The sequence below is a fragment of the Artemia franciscana genome, chromosome 16 (genome assembly GCF_032884065.1).
Source record: "Artemia franciscana chromosome 16, ASM3288406v1, whole genome shotgun sequence".
Lineage (NCBI taxonomy): Eukaryota > Metazoa > Arthropoda > Branchiopoda > Anostraca > Artemiidae > Artemia > Artemia franciscana.
In genome coordinates, this window is record NC_088878.1 from 10,678,271 (window position 1) to 10,700,959 (window position 22,689).

Genomic DNA, 22,689 nt, shown 5'->3' on the forward strand with positions numbered 1-22,689 from the left:
CTCTATCTCTTTACAGAATAAATAGATAAAAATTTGAAATTCTATTCATCCTCAAAAATTTTAACATCAACTTTTAGACCTATTTTTGTACCCTGAACTCTCAAAACCTTTGAAAATTCATTCGTTTCACTCACATTTTTATACAGGACACCTAAATCATCTGCATAATCTAAGTTTAAGGAAGTCTTATTATTTCGTTTGATAAAATATCCCCTATTAATATTTTTATACTTAGTTTGCAGTATATACTCTTAATGAATCTCATCATGAATGAGTAAATAAGTCGACTGAATCAACGTGGCTTTGAACAACATGTGTGGTCTTTAGTTTATATATTTAATAAATGGCAGTAAAAACGGGAACATAATTTAGAGTCACAGTTGATTTTGAATCTTTTTAAAAATTTATTCTTTTCATGTAGGGATTTTGGATGTATTCCAGAACTCAATTACCCAAAATGTAAATTAATTATTTGTTGTCATTTACATTCAAAGACGACGAGTAACACACAATTTTTAGCAATCTATACTGCTATGAATGGATAACAGTCGATAATGTTAGCCTTTTTAAGTTTTTTAGTTTCTCTTTGTATGGCCTTTTGGGCTGAATGTAATAACAAACAATTATTGTTCGCTAATGAATTCTGGATCGCATCTTATGTTTGTTCACCCCACCTAATGTTATATTATATTGTTTGAGTTGTACAAATTTGATATTAGCTATGCCACATTGTAACTCTGTTTAGTTGATTGTACTATTCTTATATTGTGAACTTACGTAATATTTATTCCAGATTTTAAGGAGTTAATAGATAATGTATTGTTATTCCAGTTTCGTTTTATTTCTTCATTGTTCAGGTTGCCTTTAGCTGGTTTTAGGTTGCCTTTGACGTATGGATTATCCATCCTCGTCGAAGAAACCTTATAATATCGCTAAGTAATCCGCCTACTGGGAGGCAATAATCGAATTATATCAATTTGACAAATAAAAGAGGGATTATTGATCCTCATTGCCTATTCGTCGCTTATGCTAAATATAATCCTACAATACAAGGGAGTTGGGGACATTATCCCGCCTCCAAATTTCGTTAAAAATTCCTTCCCAAAAAAATCAAAAAAATTATAATAACTGCAAAGTGATATTTAGTTTTAAAAATAGATTTTTCATCCATGGATGCCAAGCGTTGCCACCAAACTTGATTTAAATTCTGAGAAAAAACAGCTGTTTTAGTTTTTCCCTACTGTTGAAAAAAATTGTTGACAAAATTGTATTAAAAAAGCATATATAAATAAATAAATAAGCTGACGCTACATTAGCCGACCAAAATACTTGCTTTAGAAATCTGCTTTAGAAAAATTCCATTTTTGTATGTTTACGTACATATTCAATCCTTAAAGGATGTGTAAAATGGAGAATTTGCGTCCTAGGAGGTAATTTTAGATTTCCTGAAATGATAGCAAAGCCTTGTGTCACTTAGAAATGAGTTTGATTAAAAATAACCGCCGAAAATCAATATTCGCAGCAAAGCTGAATCCCAGATTATTGTTGGGGGGGGGGGGAGAGGTACAAAACAACTTAATAAAATCGAACAAAAATTTGTTTACGTGCATTTTGGTTATTTTTGTTCAAGTCGGACATTTTTTTTGGGGGGGGGGAACTTAAAATACTCTGAATACCGCCTTAATTGGCAGACCATATGAATGTAAGTTTTTAATGCTCAAACTTTCCACTCTAGATGGAGTCAGCGTGTTTTTCGATCTTCTTTGGCTTGTTTGTTCCATGGATTATTGATGCTTGTCGAAGAAACCTTATTATATTGGTAACCCGCCTACAGAAGGGTAATAATTAAATTAGTATCAATTCCTACGACAAACTTAGGTTAAACATGATCGTGTTATTCAAAAATAAAAAATATTGCAATTTATTTGCTTAAGTAGGGGACTGAAGCCTTTGAAAGTTTTGTTTCTATGAAATTTCTTGGTGAGATTCGTTTTATATTAAGTCGTGACGAATATAGGTTAATTTAGGAATAATAAAAGATCGCTGAATGCTGAAAATAAAATGATGGTTTTCAATGGCAGTTCATGGGGGACTAGTTAACTGTTTGTCCAATTTCATTTGGTTTCCGAAATTTAGCTATTTAGTTTTTTTTTAAATCTACCGAAATTTGCATTTTCTAGAGAAGTAAAGGAAAAAAAAATTGTTGAAAGAATCAGACAGCGCTAGATAGGCCCTTGACAGACGAACAGCATGGTTTCTGCCTATTTTGCTCTTGCTCAGACCTTATATGTCTCCTGCGCATGCTGATTGAGGAATGCAACGAATATACCTTGTCTTTGTGTATTTCGAAAAAGCCTTTGATTCAATACTCCGAGAGTTGCTGTGGAAATTCTCCGACACTATGGTATTCCAAAGGAACTGGTATCCCTGATCATTGCACTGTAAGAAATAACGAAGTGCTGTGTTCGGACCCATGAAGGAAATACAATGCATTTCAGTATCGTTTCTGGGGTCAAACAGGGATGTGTCCTCTCTCCCCTGCTTTTTGGCCTTGCTGTTGGTTATGTTCTCCGAGATCGTACAGGGTTTGGGTTCCCGAATATGCGATAATAAACGACTAGCAGATCTAATTATCCGTTTTTCTGCGTTTATCATCACTTGCTTTATTATGGGAAATTCCTGAGAAGAAAACGACTAAAAGTAACTCTTCCCTAATTGCAGAATTAGTTAAAAAAATTTCCCTACAAAGAAAATACTCTTTCGTTCATTAATCCTTTAATCCTTGTCCTCCTGAAGCTCACCTCTGAGAGGCAAATTGATTAGAACATATAGGGACATAAATCAAGTAATAAACTCTGCAATTATTCAGAGACGGCTTACAGAATACCTAAAATGTCATCGTGGCAATAACACACGAGGCAGTTGTACAGGAAAAAGGGATTAATATTTGATCGTGAAAAGGAAGACACTCTTACCAGTGAGGAAAAAGTTTGTTTTTCCTCCTTAAAAAAGATAGCAAAGGCTACTGAGGAAATGTGTTGCTAGATATGAGTGCTATCCAGAAAGCAATTTGAGCTTTATATAGGGAAAGCATAATTTTCTTGGTTTCTTAGCATTTGTCTTTGATTCTTAACTGGGTCTACCAGTTACTCACATTTAAAGATGTCCATGAAATGTTTACGGGGTGGGGGGTAGAACAAGATTCAATCTTTTTTTGTCCAAAGCCTTAGACGCCACCGCCAAAAATAGCAACAGTTTCATTTTATCCCAGAAATAATAAGACGTTCAACCTCTTGTCCATTTTTGAACTGTTTGAACTTTATTTTTGAGCTTAGTCCATCATTCTTTCAAAAATAAACTAAAAGTTGAACTTCTTTTTCAATCCTGGGAAGGATAAAGCTGATTCCGTTCTTGGCAGTGGCGTTTTCAGATCTAAAGTTTAAAAGAAAAGATGAGGATTTTGACTCTGCTTTAGCTCTCTACGCTTTTGAATGCCCAGACCACTTAGTTCTTTTTGGTGAAGTAACGTTAGTTCTCACAAAAAATTCCTTACTAGAATTTTTGAGGGAGGCAGTTAAAATTAAAAATATATGCAATAAGATTTTGTTTTATTCAGAGATACTAAGGATGCTTTTATAAACCTAACTTGTGATAATTTAATACAAAGATATTAAAATTATATTCTTTCATATTTCAAACCAAGATCAATTGATCGTGTTAACACAAGTCATGTCAGTCGACAGAGTACGTTGATCGCAAGGGACATAATTCTTGCCCAATCTGATGTTTGAATGGCCTTTCATTTGTTTTGGCTGGTTTTTATTACAGTATTTCCTCTGTCTCATTACAGTTTACTTCAGAAGGTTAGTTATATATTTTATATTTAACTTTGAGGGTGGGGTCAAAACCCGGTACCAGCCTTCCCCCATCCCCCCCCTGATACGGCCATTGTATGTTGATTGCTAATACACTGCACAGGAAAATCAATAGTGTACATAACAGGATAGTAGATCCTTTGGGATATACTGATAGGATTATTAATCGTAGAAACCGTTTAATAGGAAAACATAGGTTTAGATCGAAGAGAATAAGAAACAAAGATTTGTTTGTCCTAGCATCCGCTGTTTGTGTAACCAAGAAAAAAATGTAGAAAAAACATTGCTCCTCGCCTCAGAACCCAGCTAAAACAATTGTTAGAATCGATATTCTGTTTATTGAATTTCCTTGGCCAAAAGTTTCTGACGGAAAGACAAAAAAATAAAAATAAAATAAAATTTAACGAGAAAAGAACCCACGAGAAAACATAAAAATCCACTTAAAAAAAACACAATTTTTTTCTGTTAACTCTTTAAAATGTATCTCTCTGAAGTTCATATATGAGAGGCAAATTGATAGTATATAGCACAGATCAAGAAATCCACAGGGAGGTTATTATTCAAAGAAGGGCTACAGGATAGATAAAGTTCGAGGTTCTTTATTATAATACCAATAAATTACATTATACATTTTTCCATTGGCGGGGGGCAGAGCTCACATATCAACGAGAAAAAAACAAATAAAAGAACCGATACACCTTATCACTGAAACAAGCCAAATTATTCTTGCCTCTATTTCTTAAATACATAGAATGTCATAGTAACAATAACATTCTCACGTGGTTTAATACATTTCGTGGTTACGAACTGTAAATATGATTCAATAGTAACCAAAACTCTACAAAATGAGATTATTGTAATAAAAAATGTATTAAAAGAATTGATTTTTTATGCTGATTCTAAATATATAAAGGCCTTTAATGCTACCCATCAAAAATTAAGAGCCCTAGAAAATTTGCCCAATTGATAAAAAAAACGGAAAACACCCCCAAAAAATCAGGCGACCCTAATCAGAATCAAAACATCAGATTCATCATATCAGAAAACTCTGTTGTTGAGATTTCAAGCTCCTATAAAAAAATGTGGGATTTTGTTTTTTTTTGCCAGGAGAAAGGATCAAAATGTGTGTTTAATCGTTTTTTTGTTTTTTACCCCATGGGGGATCTTACAAAACGAGTGATACCAGAAGATAAGAAGAGGGCTGATTTGATAAGAGACAAGAAGTTCTAGTGGTTTTTTAAGTCATTAAAAAGATTGGTGGGCAACTAGCATCCCTTCCTCCCCTCCCCCCCCCCAAAAGTCATTATCCCACCAAAAAAAATCCTGCATCCATTCTCCCCCAAAGTCACCCGCTTAAAATCTTGAGATAACATTTGATATAGCATAGGTGAAAGGTCCAGTTACTATGCTTTTGGGATTACTTGACCCCCCCCCATAGTCCTTGAAGAAAAGGCTGTAAGTTGCGCAATTTGCCCATTCACATATAGTATGTGTTATTGGTAAATCTACCCCCCAAAGATTTTTTTGGGTGTATTTTTTTAATGTGTAATTTTTCATGGTGAGAATTTCCGTGGCAAGAAAAACCTCCATGGAAAATTCTCCGGGGAAAATTTTACTCGGGAAGGGGAGATTATACCCTGGTATGATTTGAAAAACGGTCATAAATTAAGTAAAAAATAAAAAAGTTTTTTCAGATGAGAGTGAGGAGCAGCATTAAAATTTAAAACGGACAGATATTATTCTGTATATGAGGGGTTTTTTCTTCCTCAAACTTTGCTCTTTACGCTAAAGTTTGACTTTTTATCACAATTCTTTAAGAGAGGGGGCTCAAACACAAGGTCTGTTGAATTTGAATGAGAAGCATTTTTAAAGAATTTCAACCCGCCTATACGGGGTAATTTCTCTTTTAAACTTTGATTATGTGCCTTGCTTTCAGTTGAAATAACTCGTTTTTTAATTTAATAGGGCAAAAAAAAAATATTTGCTGGTGGAAGAAAAAAATTACGAAAGACATAATTTTTTTTCTTTCTTAAAACAGATCACTCTGACTACTTAGGAAACATTATGATACGCAAGAGTGCTGTCTCAAAAATAACTTGAGCTTTGACCTGAAGAGGTGAGGGGTAAGGCAAGTACAACCTCCTTTGTAAATAAGCTTTGTCCACTTGTATCTTACATCTAATGGCACCTACAGAATTTTCTCCTGGGGGGCAAATTTGTTTTTTTCTTCAAATTAGCAGAAACGAAAATCCCTTTTTTTTATTACTTCTCTAGTCCTTGTCCTTCTGAAGCTCACATTTCAAAGGCAAATAGATAACGTATAGGAATATAAATTAAGAAATAAGTTGATCGCTGTTGTTTGGAAATTGCTTACAGAATAGGTATATTGTCACCGTGACGACAACACTTTCGTGTGACACGGGAAAACAGGATTAATGTTTGATTGTGAAGAGGAAAAGCTCTTACTAATAGGGTAAAGTTTTTTTCCTAATAAAAATGGATAGATACTGTGTTGTTAGATATGAGAGCTATCTGTAAATAGATAAACGTTAAGCCAGGAGATGTGCACACGCCACCTTTTCTATTCCGGAGTATTGTTCTTTGTTTTTCGTAGAGTTTTGGGTTACGCCTAAGGGCCATAGCAGAGTCTCCACCTTTCCTCCAGGAGAGGGGAGGGAGGGTCCGGTTTAAGCCTTGGAAAGGTTGTTTCGTCAGAAAAGTCAAAATTTTCTGGATTTGTCAATATTTTGCGCTGCCTTACAGTTTTGTCTTGGTTGTCTCATGAAGGCGCTTTTTTAATATATTTTTCTGTTTCTCGAATCCATTTGGCATTTGTATGTTGCTGTAAAATGATATTTATACAAAACTGGCGCAAAAACATCATAGTCAGTGGAGTTTTTTTCTGGTTCAGGTCACAAATTTAAAAACTAGCCAGAAATCAACCTACACTTAGGCCTTCGGGTAGGGATTGGGATGATGCTGCCTTCTCTTTTTAGCAGTTTTATAAAGATGTTAAAATATTTAGATATTCAATTAAAAGTGTCTATACATCTCGATGCCCACAAATTATAAACTAAACGTGTAAAGTAAGGATGAAAATAAAAGAAAAAACAAGAGAAAGGGAAAGCAGAAATTGTCACTAAAAATTATAAAAAGGCGTTATTAGGACACATCGATCAGCCTTAATTTTGGCACAATTGAAACCAAAAGAGCAAACTTCAAATCATATAAAAAGTATTATAAAATTTATATAATAAATAAACATGAAAAATAAACAAAATTATACAATAGGACGTATTTTAGTCATAGTCCATTTCCAACCGAACCAAAGTAACCAGCTCCAAGATTAGTCATTCGGTTTATACACACGGGTGAAACTAAATTTCTTTAGTATCACTGAATGACATTACCTGCATCAAGGGCGCCGGCAGAAAATTTCCCAGAGGGGAGGGGACAGACACCAAAATAGCAGTGGTGGGTGGGCGACGGGAAGATATTTTAGGATTTTTTTGTAGCAATAAGTTTATTTTTAGATACTTTTAGGAGAAAACTCTCAAATAAAAAGAGCAATTAAATTGCATACAAAATATAACAAAATGCAGTAAATTTTAAACGACAAGGATTCCTGGAAAAGGGATCAATTTATTTAATCAATAATATGTTTAATTATTATGTATTAAATCTTAAAAGGAAATAAAACTCTACAGAAATATTTATTGCTTCTCTAGATTATAACAGATGTAGACTTGTCTTTAAGCAATATCCTACTTGGAATACTTTACAGTAGGAGTAGATGCCACGTTTTAATTTTATAGCGGTCGTGTAAAATGTACTTCTATCATAACAGGAAAATTTCTCCCCTCAAAATTAAATTCCTTATCTATTCAGACAATAAAAAAGAATAGAATAGCGAAATAGAAACACAATTTAAATTTACTATCCAGCTATCAAATTGTACCCTTCTTTTTATGTTCCTATTCAACTAAATAAAATGAACAGGTTCAAAAAAAAAAATTCATCAAAAGAGAATTTTATCGAATAGTTTATGAAAAAATAAACTGGAAGTAAAAAGTCATTTGGGCCAACATTTATCAAAACTAAAAATGGAATTTTTATAAAAAATGGATTTATAAAAAAAAAATGGATTTTTTATAAAAATGGATTTATCAAAACTAAAAATTGCTATACCGGTAGTGTTAGTTTTTTGTGCTGTTTCTAAATATATAAAAGTCTTTCAGTTTATTGTTACCCACCCAAAACCAAAAATCTGAGAAAACTTGCCTGATTTTTGAAAAGAGGGAAAACACCTCCAAAAAAGCAAGCAATCTTATTGAAAATCCCTTTATTAGATATATCATGTCAAAGAACCCGACCGTAAAGGTTTCAAGCTCCAATCTTCAAAATATGGAATTGTGCTTTTTTCAGAAGAAACATCGTCGGTGCAAGCTTATTTGTTTTGTTTTTTCCCAGGGGTGATTGTATCAAACCGAAGACTCAAGATAATTGGGAAGGAGCTCATTCAAACGTAAATTTAGAGCTCTTTTTTAAGTGACCATATATATTGGACAGAGGGAAGGTCTTGTTTTCTTCCATTTTACGGCACCTAACTACGTCTTTACCCAAAAGAGGACGAATTTGCAATCAGTTTAAAATTCTGAGAAGCTAATTGATTAAAAAGTATCAGTAAATATATTTTAGGCTTCCCAGTTGCAAAAGAAGTAATGCCACATGGTGGCAGTAGTAGATTAAACCAAGTTGATTCACTTTATTAGTAATGAAATTAGGCTACGTTTGGTGATCTCTTCTTGAGTATCAGCTATAATGACAGGGGGTTCCTAGAAAGTTTATGGATTTTAATGGACAAACTACTTACTCTTCACGAGGCTTCAGATAAATTTTGAAAGAGGTGGTGGGGGGGGAGTAGGAACTGATTAAAATGTTTTTCTAGACAGTTAAGTTGCTACATTCCCATATATACCAGAACAGAGGTAGAAAAGGCAAGGTAATCCATCATCAGCCCCGCCAGGTGGCAAATAGAACTAGGAGCTTAGTTTTCAGTAATCTTAAATGGCTATGTTTTTCTTTTCTATTTATATGAAGTATTTCAATGTATTTAAACAAATGCATCTAATGTATTTATCGATAAGAAAATTCTAGTGTAGAGATTGTGATGGTCCCAGTTATGTAGAAGATCAAAAGTCTCACGTAATTTCCATCCATACAAACAATAATACTCTTTTTCGTCCAACTGAAATTCTTCAGTGATAACATTAACAAGGACTTTTTAACAAAATTACTGTTAATCGATAAATTTTTAAGTATATTTGAATTTTATCCAAAATTTAAATTACAAATTTGAACGTAAGACGGTACTAATCCACGTACATCTACTGATATCCGCGTTTTGAAAGGCCCCATATACTGAGGAATTTAATTTTTTTTTTTTAAACTTGCTCCTTACTGTAAAAATTTTATGAATACAATACTTTTGCTAAAGCAAAAAAAATTATCAATATTTCAATGATCTCTGTTTGGATTTTAATGATTAATCAAACAGTTCGTGGTAAAGAACTGTAAGTAAGGAGTGACCCGGTTCAATAGTTTTTTTCTAAATCTAAAAAACAAGTTTTTTCCACTAAAAATCAGGAGAAAAATTGAAGTTAAAACCAACAGAAATTATTACGTTTATGAAGGGGGTTGCTCCCTCCTCAACACCTCGCTCTATACGCTAAAGTTTAAATTTTTGTCCCAATTCTTTAAAAACGACTCCTGAACCACAAGGGTCGTTTAATTAGAACAATAAGTAACGTATTTTAAAGTACTGAAGTGAGGTGTTCAGGATGGGGAAACCCCCATCATATACGAAATAATTTCTGTTCCTTTTTTAGCTTTAATGCTGCTCCTTACTTTCAGTTTAAAAAAAACTTGTTATTTTACTTAATAAAGGTTAGAGACAAACATTTTTCTAAATGCAATAAAAAAAATATGTCAATTACAATAAAGCAAGTAAAAATGAAAAAAGTAAGTAATTTCTAAAAAATACACATAAATAGCCTACTTACCACAACTAAATATTAAGCTCCCAGCATTCAGTTGTGTTGAGGAATGCCGATGTGTTGGGATATCAACAGTTTAGAACTTGGTTATCAAACACCAAAATATTTAATGCCTTTAGACTCAGTGTTTATTAAAATATGTAAGGTGTGTTCTGTGTTGCAGTCTATACATAAAAAGCCTATAAAACGTGCCTATTCAAGTGCCAGTATCTTTAAAACCTCATTTTGAGTTTGGTACCGATACATGGTGTCATATAATGTCCAATAACCGAACAGTGCTATTTGGTAAGACATGTAAATGAAAAACACGGAAGGAAAGGCCCCAGATTGGGGCTTTTAAAACAGTTCCAGTCGACGAGAGCAATATGTTCTAAATAAGGCCCTAGCAAAGAAAAATTTTTGGGAGTTATTTCAATTTTAAATTATTTGAAATATTTAGATTTTTTTTGCCGAGCTTTACTTAACGCATACACGACAATTGGGCAGCTAACCAAGAATTTGCTAAATCGCAATGACCAAAATTAGTTATCAAACAGTTCGAAGTATAGATACATAAAAAAATTGGATCTTTATGCTGATTTTTAAATATATAAGTTTCATCAAGTTTAGTCTTACCCATCAAAAGCTACGAACCTGAGAAAATTGGCCTTATTCTTAAAAAAGGGGAAAACGCCACTTAATAGAATCTTAATGAAAATCAAACCATCAGAAACAGCGTATCAGAGAACCCTAGTGTAGAGGTTTCAAGCTCTTATCTGCATAAATGTGGAATTTTGTATTTTTTGCCAAAAGAAAGATCACGAATGCGTGTTTTTTTTTTGTTGTTTTTTTTCCTCTTTTTCCCAGTACTGATTGTATCGACCCAATGGTCCTAGAATGTCCCGAGAGGGCTACTTCGAATGGAAATTAAAAGTTCTATTGCACTTTTCAAGTGACCCAAAAATTGGAGGGTAACCAGGGGAGGGGAGGTCCCCCTCCCGCGCTAATTTTTTCCAAGGCCCAAGATCGAAATTTTGAGATAGCCATTTTGTTCAGCATAGCGTAAAAATCTAATAGCAATGTCTTTAAGGACGACTTTAAGGCTGCAAATTATGAACTTTGCCCATTGATAGTGTTGGTTCTTGAGAAATATACAGACGTTTTCAGGGGGACTTTTTCTTGTGGGGGGATTTTATAGGGAGGGGGTTATGTAGGAAGATCTTTCCATGGGGGAAATTTCATGTGGGAAGAGAATTTCCATGAAGGGCTGCTGTGTTTCCCAGCATTATTTAAAAAAAAAAAACAATCAGAAATTAGATAAAAACAAATTTTCATCTGAAAGTACGGAGCAACATTAAAACTTAAAACGAACAGAAATTATTTCGTGTATGAGGGGGCTCGTCCCCTCCTTGCTCTTTACCCTAAATTATTTTTAGTAATTTCAAAAGAGCTATTCCTTCTATTTAGACAGCCTTTGGGATTCAGGAGTCATTCTTAAAGAATTGGAACAAAATCCGAACTTTAGCATAAGAGCGAAGTACTAAGGGGGCAAACCACCTCATATACGTAATAAAATTTTACGAATCCATAATTTTGGTACGTAATTTAAGTCACAAGTTACGTATATTTATTACTAATAAAAAGGTTCGTAAATAAAATTAGAAGTTTCAGTGCCCTTTTTAAGTAACCAAAAAAATTGGAGGGCAACTAGACCCCCTCCCTCGTTCCTTTTTTCTAAGAATTCAACGTCCAAAATTTTGAGAAAGTCACTTAGCCAAAAAAAAGCAAAAATTAATATGCAAATGTTTTTTAATTATTCATTTACGGTGAGCCAAAATCAAAACCTGCGTTAGTTAAAAAACCTTCAGAAATTAAATGAAAAAACAAGTTTTTAACTGAAAGTAATGAGCAATATTAAGACTAAAAACGAACAGAAACTATTCCTTATTTGAAAGGGGTTGTCCCCTCCTCAACGTCCCGCTCTTTATGCTAAAGTTTTTTATCGTTGTAAAAAGTAGAGTTGTGAGAAAGAGTCAAACTTTAGCATAAGAAGTGGAGGAGGGGACAGTCCCTTTCACCTACGGAATATTTTTTGTTCAGTTTAAGTCTTAATGTCGCTCCTTGATTTCAGTTAAAAAAAAACTTGTTTTTTTATTTCATTACAAAAAGGCGTTGATGTGTCAATATGTAACTGCGTCTTTTAGGCGGGGCCTAATTAGGATAAAAGGTTTCCCTTTCTAGAATCCTAATAAGTCCCTTCTCTTCCTTTAGTTGTCTTTTGAACTATGGCTGGACTAGGACAGGCTAATCTTCACAAAAAAGCATCTCCAAATGGGGAGGTAAGTAACTTTTGAACTTAGTCCGTCAAAAATCAAAATACATTGAGTAAGAAATACAAATGTTGTCTCATTGCTTTTTGAGTTACTGAGTGGGGTGAAAAATTTCATCTATAGGGAAAAGGGGATCTGAGCTTTCATCCGATTTACGTCGTTGATAGTTCTCCGCTTATCAATGTAGCTGGAAGTTTCATCGTAAGGATGATTCAACTTCTTACAATGTAGCTGGAAGTTTCATCGTAAGGATGATTCAACTTCTTACTAAGCTCCTGTGAATTGTATTCGACAATTTCACAGTATGATTTCGTAGTTGAGAGTTAAAAATAGACGCGAGTAACCGTGGAAAATAGTGACAGTGCCGAATGAAGCTGGACAACCTTTGCCCTTAAAAATACCTTTTTAGTATGTTCATTAAAGAAAAATAGGCGTCCTATGAAAAAAAAATCCTCCTCCACCCCATCTACATTGTTCGACAATCGACTGTTCTGATTCCGTCAAAGGAATTTTCTCAAATTTGACTTTTTTCTCTAATTAGTGAACAAAAATTGAATTTTTCTACTACTTCTGAATGTATGACTCCTTTCTAACTTCGGAGTCACTTTAAGTATGTACAGGCAAACGCCCCTTTTTAAAAAGCCTTCGCTACTTATTATTTTGTGTCTAATTCTTTTCAAGGTTTTTTTTTTTTTCTAAAACTCACTCATTTTTTTTTTCATTTATCGCTCTTTGTTGAAATGTTTCTATTGTGTTCTTCCAATTTTTCCTGTTCTTCCAAAAATCGATCTACAGTTCATGTGGGGTAGAAGGAAAGTGTTTTGAACCTCATACCTTTTCCAAATCCGGATTTTTACGATTTTGAAGACTTGTAAGTTCTATTTCTTAAATGAATAAAAGAAAGCCCTAGAGTCGCTTAAAATTCTGCTGAGATAATGGGAATTGTTGTATGAAAACCTTTAACAGAAGGAAAGTGTTTAAAAACCACATCTTAAGCTAATACCTCCAATAATTTTCTGAATGATTTAGGACAATATGCTAGGCTTAGGACTAATGAGGTCGTATAGGCTATGTGTCTGTCTTCAACTGTCTTCAAACTGTCTTCAAGCTGCTTATTGGACAAGAATGTAACAAGTTCTGTTCTGAATGTAACTGAAAGTAACTGTTTTGTTTGAAGACGTTCTAGTACAAATCTGCCTTTTGTATTTACTCTAAATCATAGTAATCCAACCAGTAGTCACGCTTGCAAGAAACTCGCTTGCAAGGTTAGTCACAAGGCACTGCCTAAGACAAGTTAAGTTTTTCATTTTGGTAGAAGTTTTTGTATTTCGACCTTTCCTTTAAACTTTGCATGTTAAGATTTTTAAGGTAAAGCAAACTCTCCTTATTGCATCTGAAGGTTCATGCAGTGGTAGGCATAGCTGCTTATTACTTATTATGTATATGAGGGGCGTCACCCTCTCCTCAATGCGCTTAAGTGTTTCTTAGAACTTCTAAAAGAGAGCTTATTATTCTAATTAAACGGTGTTGGTGCTTCAGGAGTCATTCTTAAATACCTTCAACATAAAATTAAACTTTAACGTAAAGATCTAGGCATTGAGGACCCCCTCATATACGTAATAAGTAAAGATTTATGAGTAAGGTGCGATGTTTCTCAATAGTAACTGAAACACTAAGAAACAGCGTCCTGATAACAATAGATACCTCCAAACAATTGAATTTTGATGTTTATTCGAAATATGTGAAATTCATCAAATTTAATGTTACCCATCAAAAGTTACGAGCCTGAGAGAATTTGCTCAATTTTGAAAAAGGGAGGAAACACCTATAGAACATCAAGTGGTCTTAATGAAAATGACACGATCATATTCAGCATTTCAGAAAACCCTAATGTAGAGGTTTCAAGCACCTTTTGCATTTTTGCCGGAAGGGGTATCATGGATGAGTGTTTAATATTATTTTCCCCTAGGGATGATTGTATCTGATCAGTAATCGTAGAAAATCGGGAGAGGGCTCATTTTATCTTAAATCAAAAGTTCTAGTGCCCTAGTATTATTAAAAAAAAAAATCAGAAATTAAACAAAAAAAGTTTTTTTCAACTGATAGTAAGGAGCAACATTAAAACTTAAAAGGACGGGGTAACGCTATGAACGTCACTATGATGAGGTGTAATGTGGATGAGGACTACTATGGGGGGTAACGCTATGAACGTCACGTATATGAGGAGGTCTTCCTCTCTTGAATATCTGCTCTTTACGGTAAAGCTTTTCTAAGAACTTTAGAAAAGCTTTCCATTCTAATTAAACGGCCTTCGTGATTCATGAGTAATTCTTTAAATTGCTGCAACAAAAAATGAAACTTAAGCGTAAAGAGCAAGGAATTGAGGAGAGGGCGTTCCCCTTAATATGCATAGTAATTTTGTTCTTTATAAGCTTTAATGCTGCTCCTGGCTTTCAGTTAAAAATTGATTTTTTATTGAATTAGAATAATAAGCTTTTTTTTTAAAAAAAAGAAAACTTTAGTCTAAAGAGCGAGGTATTGAGGAGGCGAATATCCCTCATATAAGTAATAATTTCTGTTCATTTTACGTTTTAATGTTGCTCCTTACTTTTAATTAAAAACTTGTTTTTTATTTAACTAGCTGTTGGGGTGGTGCTTCGCACCACCCCAACACCACCTAGTCGGTGGGGGGCGCTTCGCACCCCTCAAGCCCCCCCCCGTGCGTGTAAGTCGTTACACGCCATATTAGTTACGCGCCATTGTAGTTTGGAATAAAAAAAAGCTAGTTTGGAAACTCTTGAGCGAATGAGGTCGTCGTTTTGCATCCGTTTTTCAAAAAATGCAGTAACGAACCCTCGGACGGCAAGTATTTTCCTCATAGGTCACTCACCCTCCAGATTACGACAGCTTTGAGCTGTTTCTGAGCCTATCCCAGTTTTGTCCCCCATTCGCTGCGTTACTTCCAGGTATGAAAAAACCTTTGTCCCCTTCATCACAGAAAAAATAAATAAAATAGCCAACTAGTTTCTCCCCCCCCTTTTTTCAACTGGGGTGCTTTAGGTCGTTGCACTAATTTGCTTGCCCCCCGCTGTTTTGGTTTAGTTTCCCTTTTAATCATATGTGTTTTTCTTGTGTTTTATGCTTCGTTCTTTTTTTGTGAGTTTTTGGAATTTTTTTAGTGTCCCTTTTAATTTGTAGATATATATGTTTATTTCTTGTTCTTTTCTGTATTATTAGATTTTTTTGTCCCCTTCCCTTTTTTTCTGACTTGTATTTGTTCAAGTTTAGGTTGATAGATTTTTTTTTTACTCATAATTTGATTATTTATTATTATTAGTGTTTTTTGCTTTGTTTGCTTTGTTAGTCGACTGTGTTGTCCGAATAAAATAAATATCTTATCTTATCTATCCTAGTTGTGTCCCTGTGTCCCACCTGTGAATATAGATAGACTAGCTGTTGGGGTGGCGCTTCGCGCCACCCCAACATCTGGTTGGTGGGGGCGCTTCACGCCCCCCAAGCCCCCCCGCGCGTGTAAGTCGTTACGCACCATTGTAGTTGTGTCTCTGTGTCCCACCTGTGAATATAGAAATATATATATATATATATATATATATATATATATATATATATATATATATATATATATATATATATATATATATATATATATGTATATATATATATATATATATATATATATATATATATATATATATATATATATATATATATATATATATATATATATATATATATATATATATATATATATATATATATATATATATATATATATATATATATATATATATATATATATATATATATATATATATATATATATATATATATATATATATATATATATATATATATATATATATATATATATGTCTGTGTGTTTTTAACTACGTAAAACTTGCGAATATACAACATTCTTTGATGTCCCATTGTCTGTGCATATAAATAGATTGTCAGGTTTACCGACTCTTGAACATGCAACATAAAATTGTCCATGGGAAAAACAATCCGTATTCAGATCTATACCTGATTATTCTAATGATTGCCCTTGAGCTTTGTTGATGGTGATTGCTAATCGAAAATTCCCTGTGTCCCCGTCGTCATTTATATTCCCTGTGTCCTGGTTTTTAGTTTTCTTTTTCTCCTTTATTTTTCAGTTTTTTTCCTTTTTTAGTTTTTTTCTTTTTCAGTTTTTAGTTTTTTTAGTTTTTTTTATTAGATTTTATTTTTTTTCTTTTTAGTTTTTGTAGTTTTTACCTTTTTTACTTTTTTTTTAGTTTTTTTTCTTTTTTAGATTTTAGTTTTTTACATTTTTTAGGTTTTTTGTAGTTTTTACCTTTTTTAGTTTTTTTCTTCTTTTGTATTAATGCTAAAGCCAAGGTTCGAACCTGGAACCTCTCAGACCTGGAACCTGGAACATAACGCTTTGCCAACTCAGCTACTTCAGCTTGAATACATTCGTTTTTGAATTGGTATATGATGAAATAATTCAGACGTCATATAATGACGTTACTCGACAGAAAGACAGACAAACAGACAGACAACTCATTTTTATATATATATTATATATATATATATATATATGTATATATATATATGCATTTATATATGTATAAATATATATATATATATATATATATATATATATATATATATATATATATATATATATATATATATATATATATATATATATATATATATATATATATACTGGCTGTTGGGGTGGCGCTTCGTGCCACCCCAACACCTAGTTGGTGGGGCGCTTCGCGCCCCCCCAAGCCCCCCCGCGCGCGTAAGTCGTTACGCGCCATATTAGTTACGCGCCATTGTAGTTGTGTCCCTGTGTCCCACCTGTGAATATAGATAGATTTATATATGTGTTTCAAACTACGTAAAAATTGCGAATATACAACATTTTTGGCTTTCCCACTACTGGGAGCTTTCCGTTTCCAATTGCCAGCAATTGATCTGAAAATGTTTGACCAGAGTCATCGTTTTGCAATCGGACACGCATATTTGTAGTTAATTCTAATATTTTTACGTGTGCACATAAATTAGAATTTTTCAGGCAAGCATTCATTTCGTCTGCAGGAGTTAAACTACGTAAAAATTGCGAATATACAACATTCTTGGCTTTCCCATTGTCTGTGCATATACAAAGCCGTATGTACTAATAATGACGTCATATGCAAACGCTCTTTTGACAAACAAACAAACATGCATGCACACAACTCGTTTTTATATAGATTACATAAAAAAACTAGTTTTTTTAACTGAAAGTAAGGAGCGACATTAAAACTTAAAACGAACAGAAATTACTCCGTATATGAAATGGGTTGTCCCCTCCTCAATCCCTCGCTCTTTACGCTAAAGCTTTTGTTTGTATTAAAAAGCAGAATTGTGGCAAAGAGTCAAACTTTAGCGTAAAGAGCGAGGGATTGAGGAGGGGACAACCCATTTCATATACGGAGTAATTTCTGTTCGTTTTAAGTTTTAATGTCGCTCCTTACTTTCAGTTAAAAAAACTAGTTTTTTTTATGTAATTTCTGAACGTTTTTGAATTAATGCATGTTTGATTTTGGCTCTCCACACATAAATTATTAAAATGAAATTTGCATATTAATTCCTTTTTTGGCTAAATGGCTTTCTCTTAGTTTTGAGCAGACGATTTTGAGAAATAAGGGGTGGGAAAGGAGGCCTAGTTGCCATGCAATTTTTCGGTTACATAAAAAGGCAACTATAAATTTTTATTTTTAACGAATTTTTCTATTAGTAAAAAATATACGTAACTTAAGAATTATCTTACGTAACAAACTTTTATATTCTTTAATTTTTATTATGTATATGAGAGGGTTTGTACCCTCGTTAATACCTCGTTCTTTACACTAAATCGCAAGTTTTGTCCCAATTCTTTAAGAATGACCCCTGAATCAGAAAGGCCGTAGAATGAATAGTTGAAATTACTAAAAATACTATAGCATAAAGAGCGAGGTATTTATCTCCTCCTAAATACCTCGCTCTTGATGCTAAAGTATTTTTAGAACCCCTCACATGCGTAATAATCTCTGTTCGTTTTAAGTTTCAATGCTACTCTTTACTTTCAATTGAAAAAAAATTTTTCATGTTTATTTTTTCATTGTTTTTTTATAGTAATTTTAGAAAATCCTGCGCCCTTTTCATTGAATTTCTGTTCCCCCATGACACATTTCTCCATGGAAAGATCCTCCCACATAGCCCCCTCCCCTCAACCCCACCCCCAAAACCAAAAAAAAATCCCCTGAAACCGAATGTACACTTCCCAATAACCATTATTATATGTAAACACTGGTCGAAGTTTGTAAGTTGCAGCCCCACCCCCAGGGACTTTGGGGGAGTAAGTCATTCCCAAAGACATAGTTATTATGGTGTTTGACTATGCGGAACAAAATGGCTATCTCAAAATTTTGATCTGTTGACTTTGGAGAAAAAATGAGCGTGGGAGGGGGCCTAGGTGCCCTCCAATTTTTTTGGTCACTTAAAAAGGGCACTAGAACTTTTCATTTCCGTTAGAATGAGCCCTCTTGCGACATTCTAGGACCACGTGGTCGATACGATGACCCCTGGGGAAAAAAAAAAACAAAAAAAAACAAAAAAAAACAAACAAATAAACACGCACCCGTGATTTGTCTTCTGGCAAAAAATTCAAAATTCCACATTTTTGTAGATAGGAGCTTGAAACTTCTACAGTAGGGTTCTCTGATACACTGAATCTGATGGTGTCATTTTCGTTAAGATCCTACGACTTTTAGGGGGCGTTTCCCCCTATTTTCCTAAATAAGGCAAATTTTCTCAGGCTCGTAACTTTTGATGGGTAAGACTAAACTTGATGAAACTTATATATTTAAAATCAGCATTAAAATGCGATTCTTTTGATGTAGCTATTGATATCAAAATTCAATTTTTTAGAGTTTTGGTTACTATTGAGCCGGATCGCTCCTTACTGTTTGATAGATAGATAGATAGATACAATACAAATTAACTGCGTAAAACTTGCGAATATACAACATTTTTCGCTGTCCAATTGTCGCTGCATATAAATAGATTGTCAGGTTTACCGACCCTCGAACATGCAACGCACAATTGTCCATGGGAAAAACAATCAGTATTAAGATCTATACCACATTTTTCTAATGATTGACCTTGAGCTTTGTTAATGGTGATTGAAAATGCTAATCGAATTGGGAATTGCAATCTTTTAAATTGAAAAGGCAGATCCGTTGGAATCATGGGAATGCGAGGAATAAGAACAGCCTCACCCTCAAAAGGCCCTGTCAAGATTGTGGCCTCTATTAGGGTTTCCATTGTTTTTTTTACGGCAAGTCGCGTGCCATTGCATAGCTTTGGTGGGTTGATATTTCTTAAAAGTATTATTGGTACGCCTATTTTTAGTTGTAGCACGTGTGGTGGAAACCCTGAAAGATCTATGGAATTTAAAAATTCAGATGGACAATTAACCGCTTCATTTGGTTCCAAAACTGTGTCGACTGACTTGTAAAGGACTGCCTGGTCTCGAATCTTGGTCAAAACAATATTGTTGATTTCGTGGACGTCTATATTTTTGGGTGCGAGAATCGCTCTTTTACTTAGCCATTTATTATTTTTATAATTTTTTAGAATATTCGGAAATACTTTTTCAATCAATTCATTTTTGGACGTCACTAAATTACAGAAATCAGCAGGTAGTTGTATACGTCCTGAAATTGAGTCTATCGTATCATAAATGTTTTTTTGTTCCGACGTTAACTTGGAAATGTTATTTTGTACATACGACAATAGATCATTCGTACTGTAACTTTTTTCACGATCCAATTCTACACATGTCGAAACAGCAGCGATACGGTTAGGTGAAGGCATTCCCAAATCCTGAAGAGGTTTGTTTGCCATATGTACGCACAAATCTTCTATAATAACTAAAGTGTATTTACAAATTTCTGATGTAAAATCAAAAATCATATCTGACGTCTCTAACTGTTTTCGATGGAGTATATCTTCGGACATTTTTGACTTATATTTTTCCCATAACTCTGTAGGAGCTGATGGAGAGCAAGTTGTTAAAATGATGCCAAACAATGCACGAATTTGACTTGGGGTTGACGTTTCGCACTAATGGGGAATATGGAACAACCCACTGGTTATCTACTTCGATGGTGGTACCGTTGCCATTGTAGGTTCTTCAGTCATTTTACAATTAGAAATTTCTCTTTCAACGGTCTTCTTACCATTAAAAATTTGTCTTTGAACGATATTCTTAAATACTTGTGTCCTGGTCGTCATTTATATTCCCTGTGTCCCGGTCGTCATTTGTGTCCCGGTATCCCAGTCTGTAATTTCTCTTTGAGTGTCCCGGTCGTTATTTATATTCCCTCTGTCCCGGTCGTCATTTGTGTCCCGGTCTGTAATTTCTCTTTGAGTGTTTTTTCTTTTTAGTATTTTTTAGTTTTTTACATTTTTTCTTTTTTCAGTTTTCTTTTTCTTCTTTATTTTTCAGCTTCACTATGAAATACATATCGCCGAACCTTTGTTTTTTTAACTAAAATCTGGTAGGCATTGATGACCTTATCCAAGTCAAAATCCCAAACCCAATCATCATCGCTATCATTTTCAGTTTTGATATGTTTTGACTCTCGCTGTCCAGGTGGATTTTCATCTAACTGCGCGGTTTTGCGTTCTTTAGCCTCAAGCCTGTTTCCTTGCTGTTCTTTTGATTCCTCGGCACGCTTTCTTCTCTGACTTTCTCTATCAGCAGCAAGTTTATTGGCATAGACTCTTTGAGCATCTTCATCGGCTTTTGCCATTGTAAGTTCATCAGTCATTTTAAACTTAAGCATTAATAGATTTCTACGTGAACATATATGTCTTAAATGTCTTTAATGACGACACCGTCATAGCAAAAATGACGACAACTAACTTCATGACGTCAGCCGACACAGAAACATGACGTCACCTGATCCACAGACAGACACACAGACAGACAACTTATTTTTATATATATAGATATATATATATATATATATATAAATATATATATATATATAAAATATATTATATGTGTATATAGTATATTTTTATATATATACTAGCTGTTGGGGTGGCGCTTCGCGCCACCCCAACACCTAGTTGGGTAAGTCGTTACGCCAACACCTAGTTGGGTAAGTCGTTACGCGCCATTGTAGTTGTGTCCCTATGTCCCACCTGTGAATATATATATATATATATATATATATATATATATATATATATATATATATATATATATATATATATATATATATATATATATATGTTTTTAACTACGTAAAATTGCGAATATACAACATTCTTTGCTGTCCCATTGTCTGTGCATATAAACAGATTGTCAGGTTTACCGACTCTTGAACATGCAACATATAATGGTCCATGGGAAAACAATCCGCATTCAGATCTATACCTCATGATTCTAATGATTGCCCTTGAGCTTTGTTGATGGTGATTGCTAATCGACCATTCCCTGTGTCGCCGTCGTCATTTATATATCCCCCTCTGCCCCCCGTTGTCCACGTTGTAGTTGTGTCCCTGTGTCCCGGTCGTCATTTATATTCCCTGTGTCCCGGTCGTCATTTGTGTCCCGGTTTCCCAGTCTGTGATTTCTCTTTGAGTGTCCCGGGTGTCATTTATATTCCTCGTGTCCCGGTGTCCCGGTCGTCATTTGTGTCCCGGTGTCCCGGTCTGTATATACATTCGTATTTGAATTGGTCTTTTTTTTATTTTTTAGTTTTTTACTTTTTTTTAAGTTTTTTTAGTTATACCTCATGATTCTAATGATTGCCCTTGAGCTTTGTTGATGGTGATTGCTATTCGAACATTCCCTGTGTCCCCGTCGTCATTTATATATTCCCCTGTGCCACCCGGCGTCCCCGTTGTAGTTGTGTCCCTGTGTCCCGGTCGTCATTTATATTCCCTGTGTCCCGGTCGTCATTTGTATCCCGGTGTCCTGGTCTGTATATACATTCGTTTTTGAAATGGTATATGATGAAATAAATTTTTGTATTTTTCCCCTTTTTTCTTTTTAGTTTTTTTTTATTTTTATTTTTTTAGTTTTGTTTTTCTCCTTTATTTTTTATTTTTTTTTTCCTTTTTATTTTTTTTTCTTTTTTAGTTTTTTTAGTTTTTTAGCTTTTTTAGTTTTTTTTATTAGTTTTTAGTTTTTTTTCTTTTTAGTTTTTTTGTAGTTTTTACCTTTTTTTTAGTTTTTTTTTACTTATGTCCTGGTCGTCATTTATACTCCCTGTGTCCCGGTCGTCATTTGTGTCCCGGTGCTTTGTTGATGGTGATTGCTAATCGAACATTCCTTGTGTCCCGGTCGCTTTCTCTTTGAGTGTCCCGGTCGTCATTTATATTCCCTACTAG

The 22,689-nt window shown here is 34.0% G+C and overlaps 1 protein-coding gene across 1 annotated transcript in view; it reads left to right on the forward strand.

Moving 5' to 3' along the window:
• Nucleotides 1-12,156: 12,156 nt before the first annotated feature.
• Nucleotides 12,157-22,689, forward strand: part of LOC136037062 (arrestin homolog) — a 142,222-nt gene continuing 131,689 nt past the window's right edge. Inside the window, exon 1 of the mRNA XM_065719500.1 lies at nt 12,157-12,249. Coding sequence (XP_065575572.1) covers nt 12,196-12,249 — 54 coding nt within the window. The 5' untranslated portion in view covers nt 12,157-12,195. The remainder of the gene's footprint in view (nt 12,250-22,689) is intronic.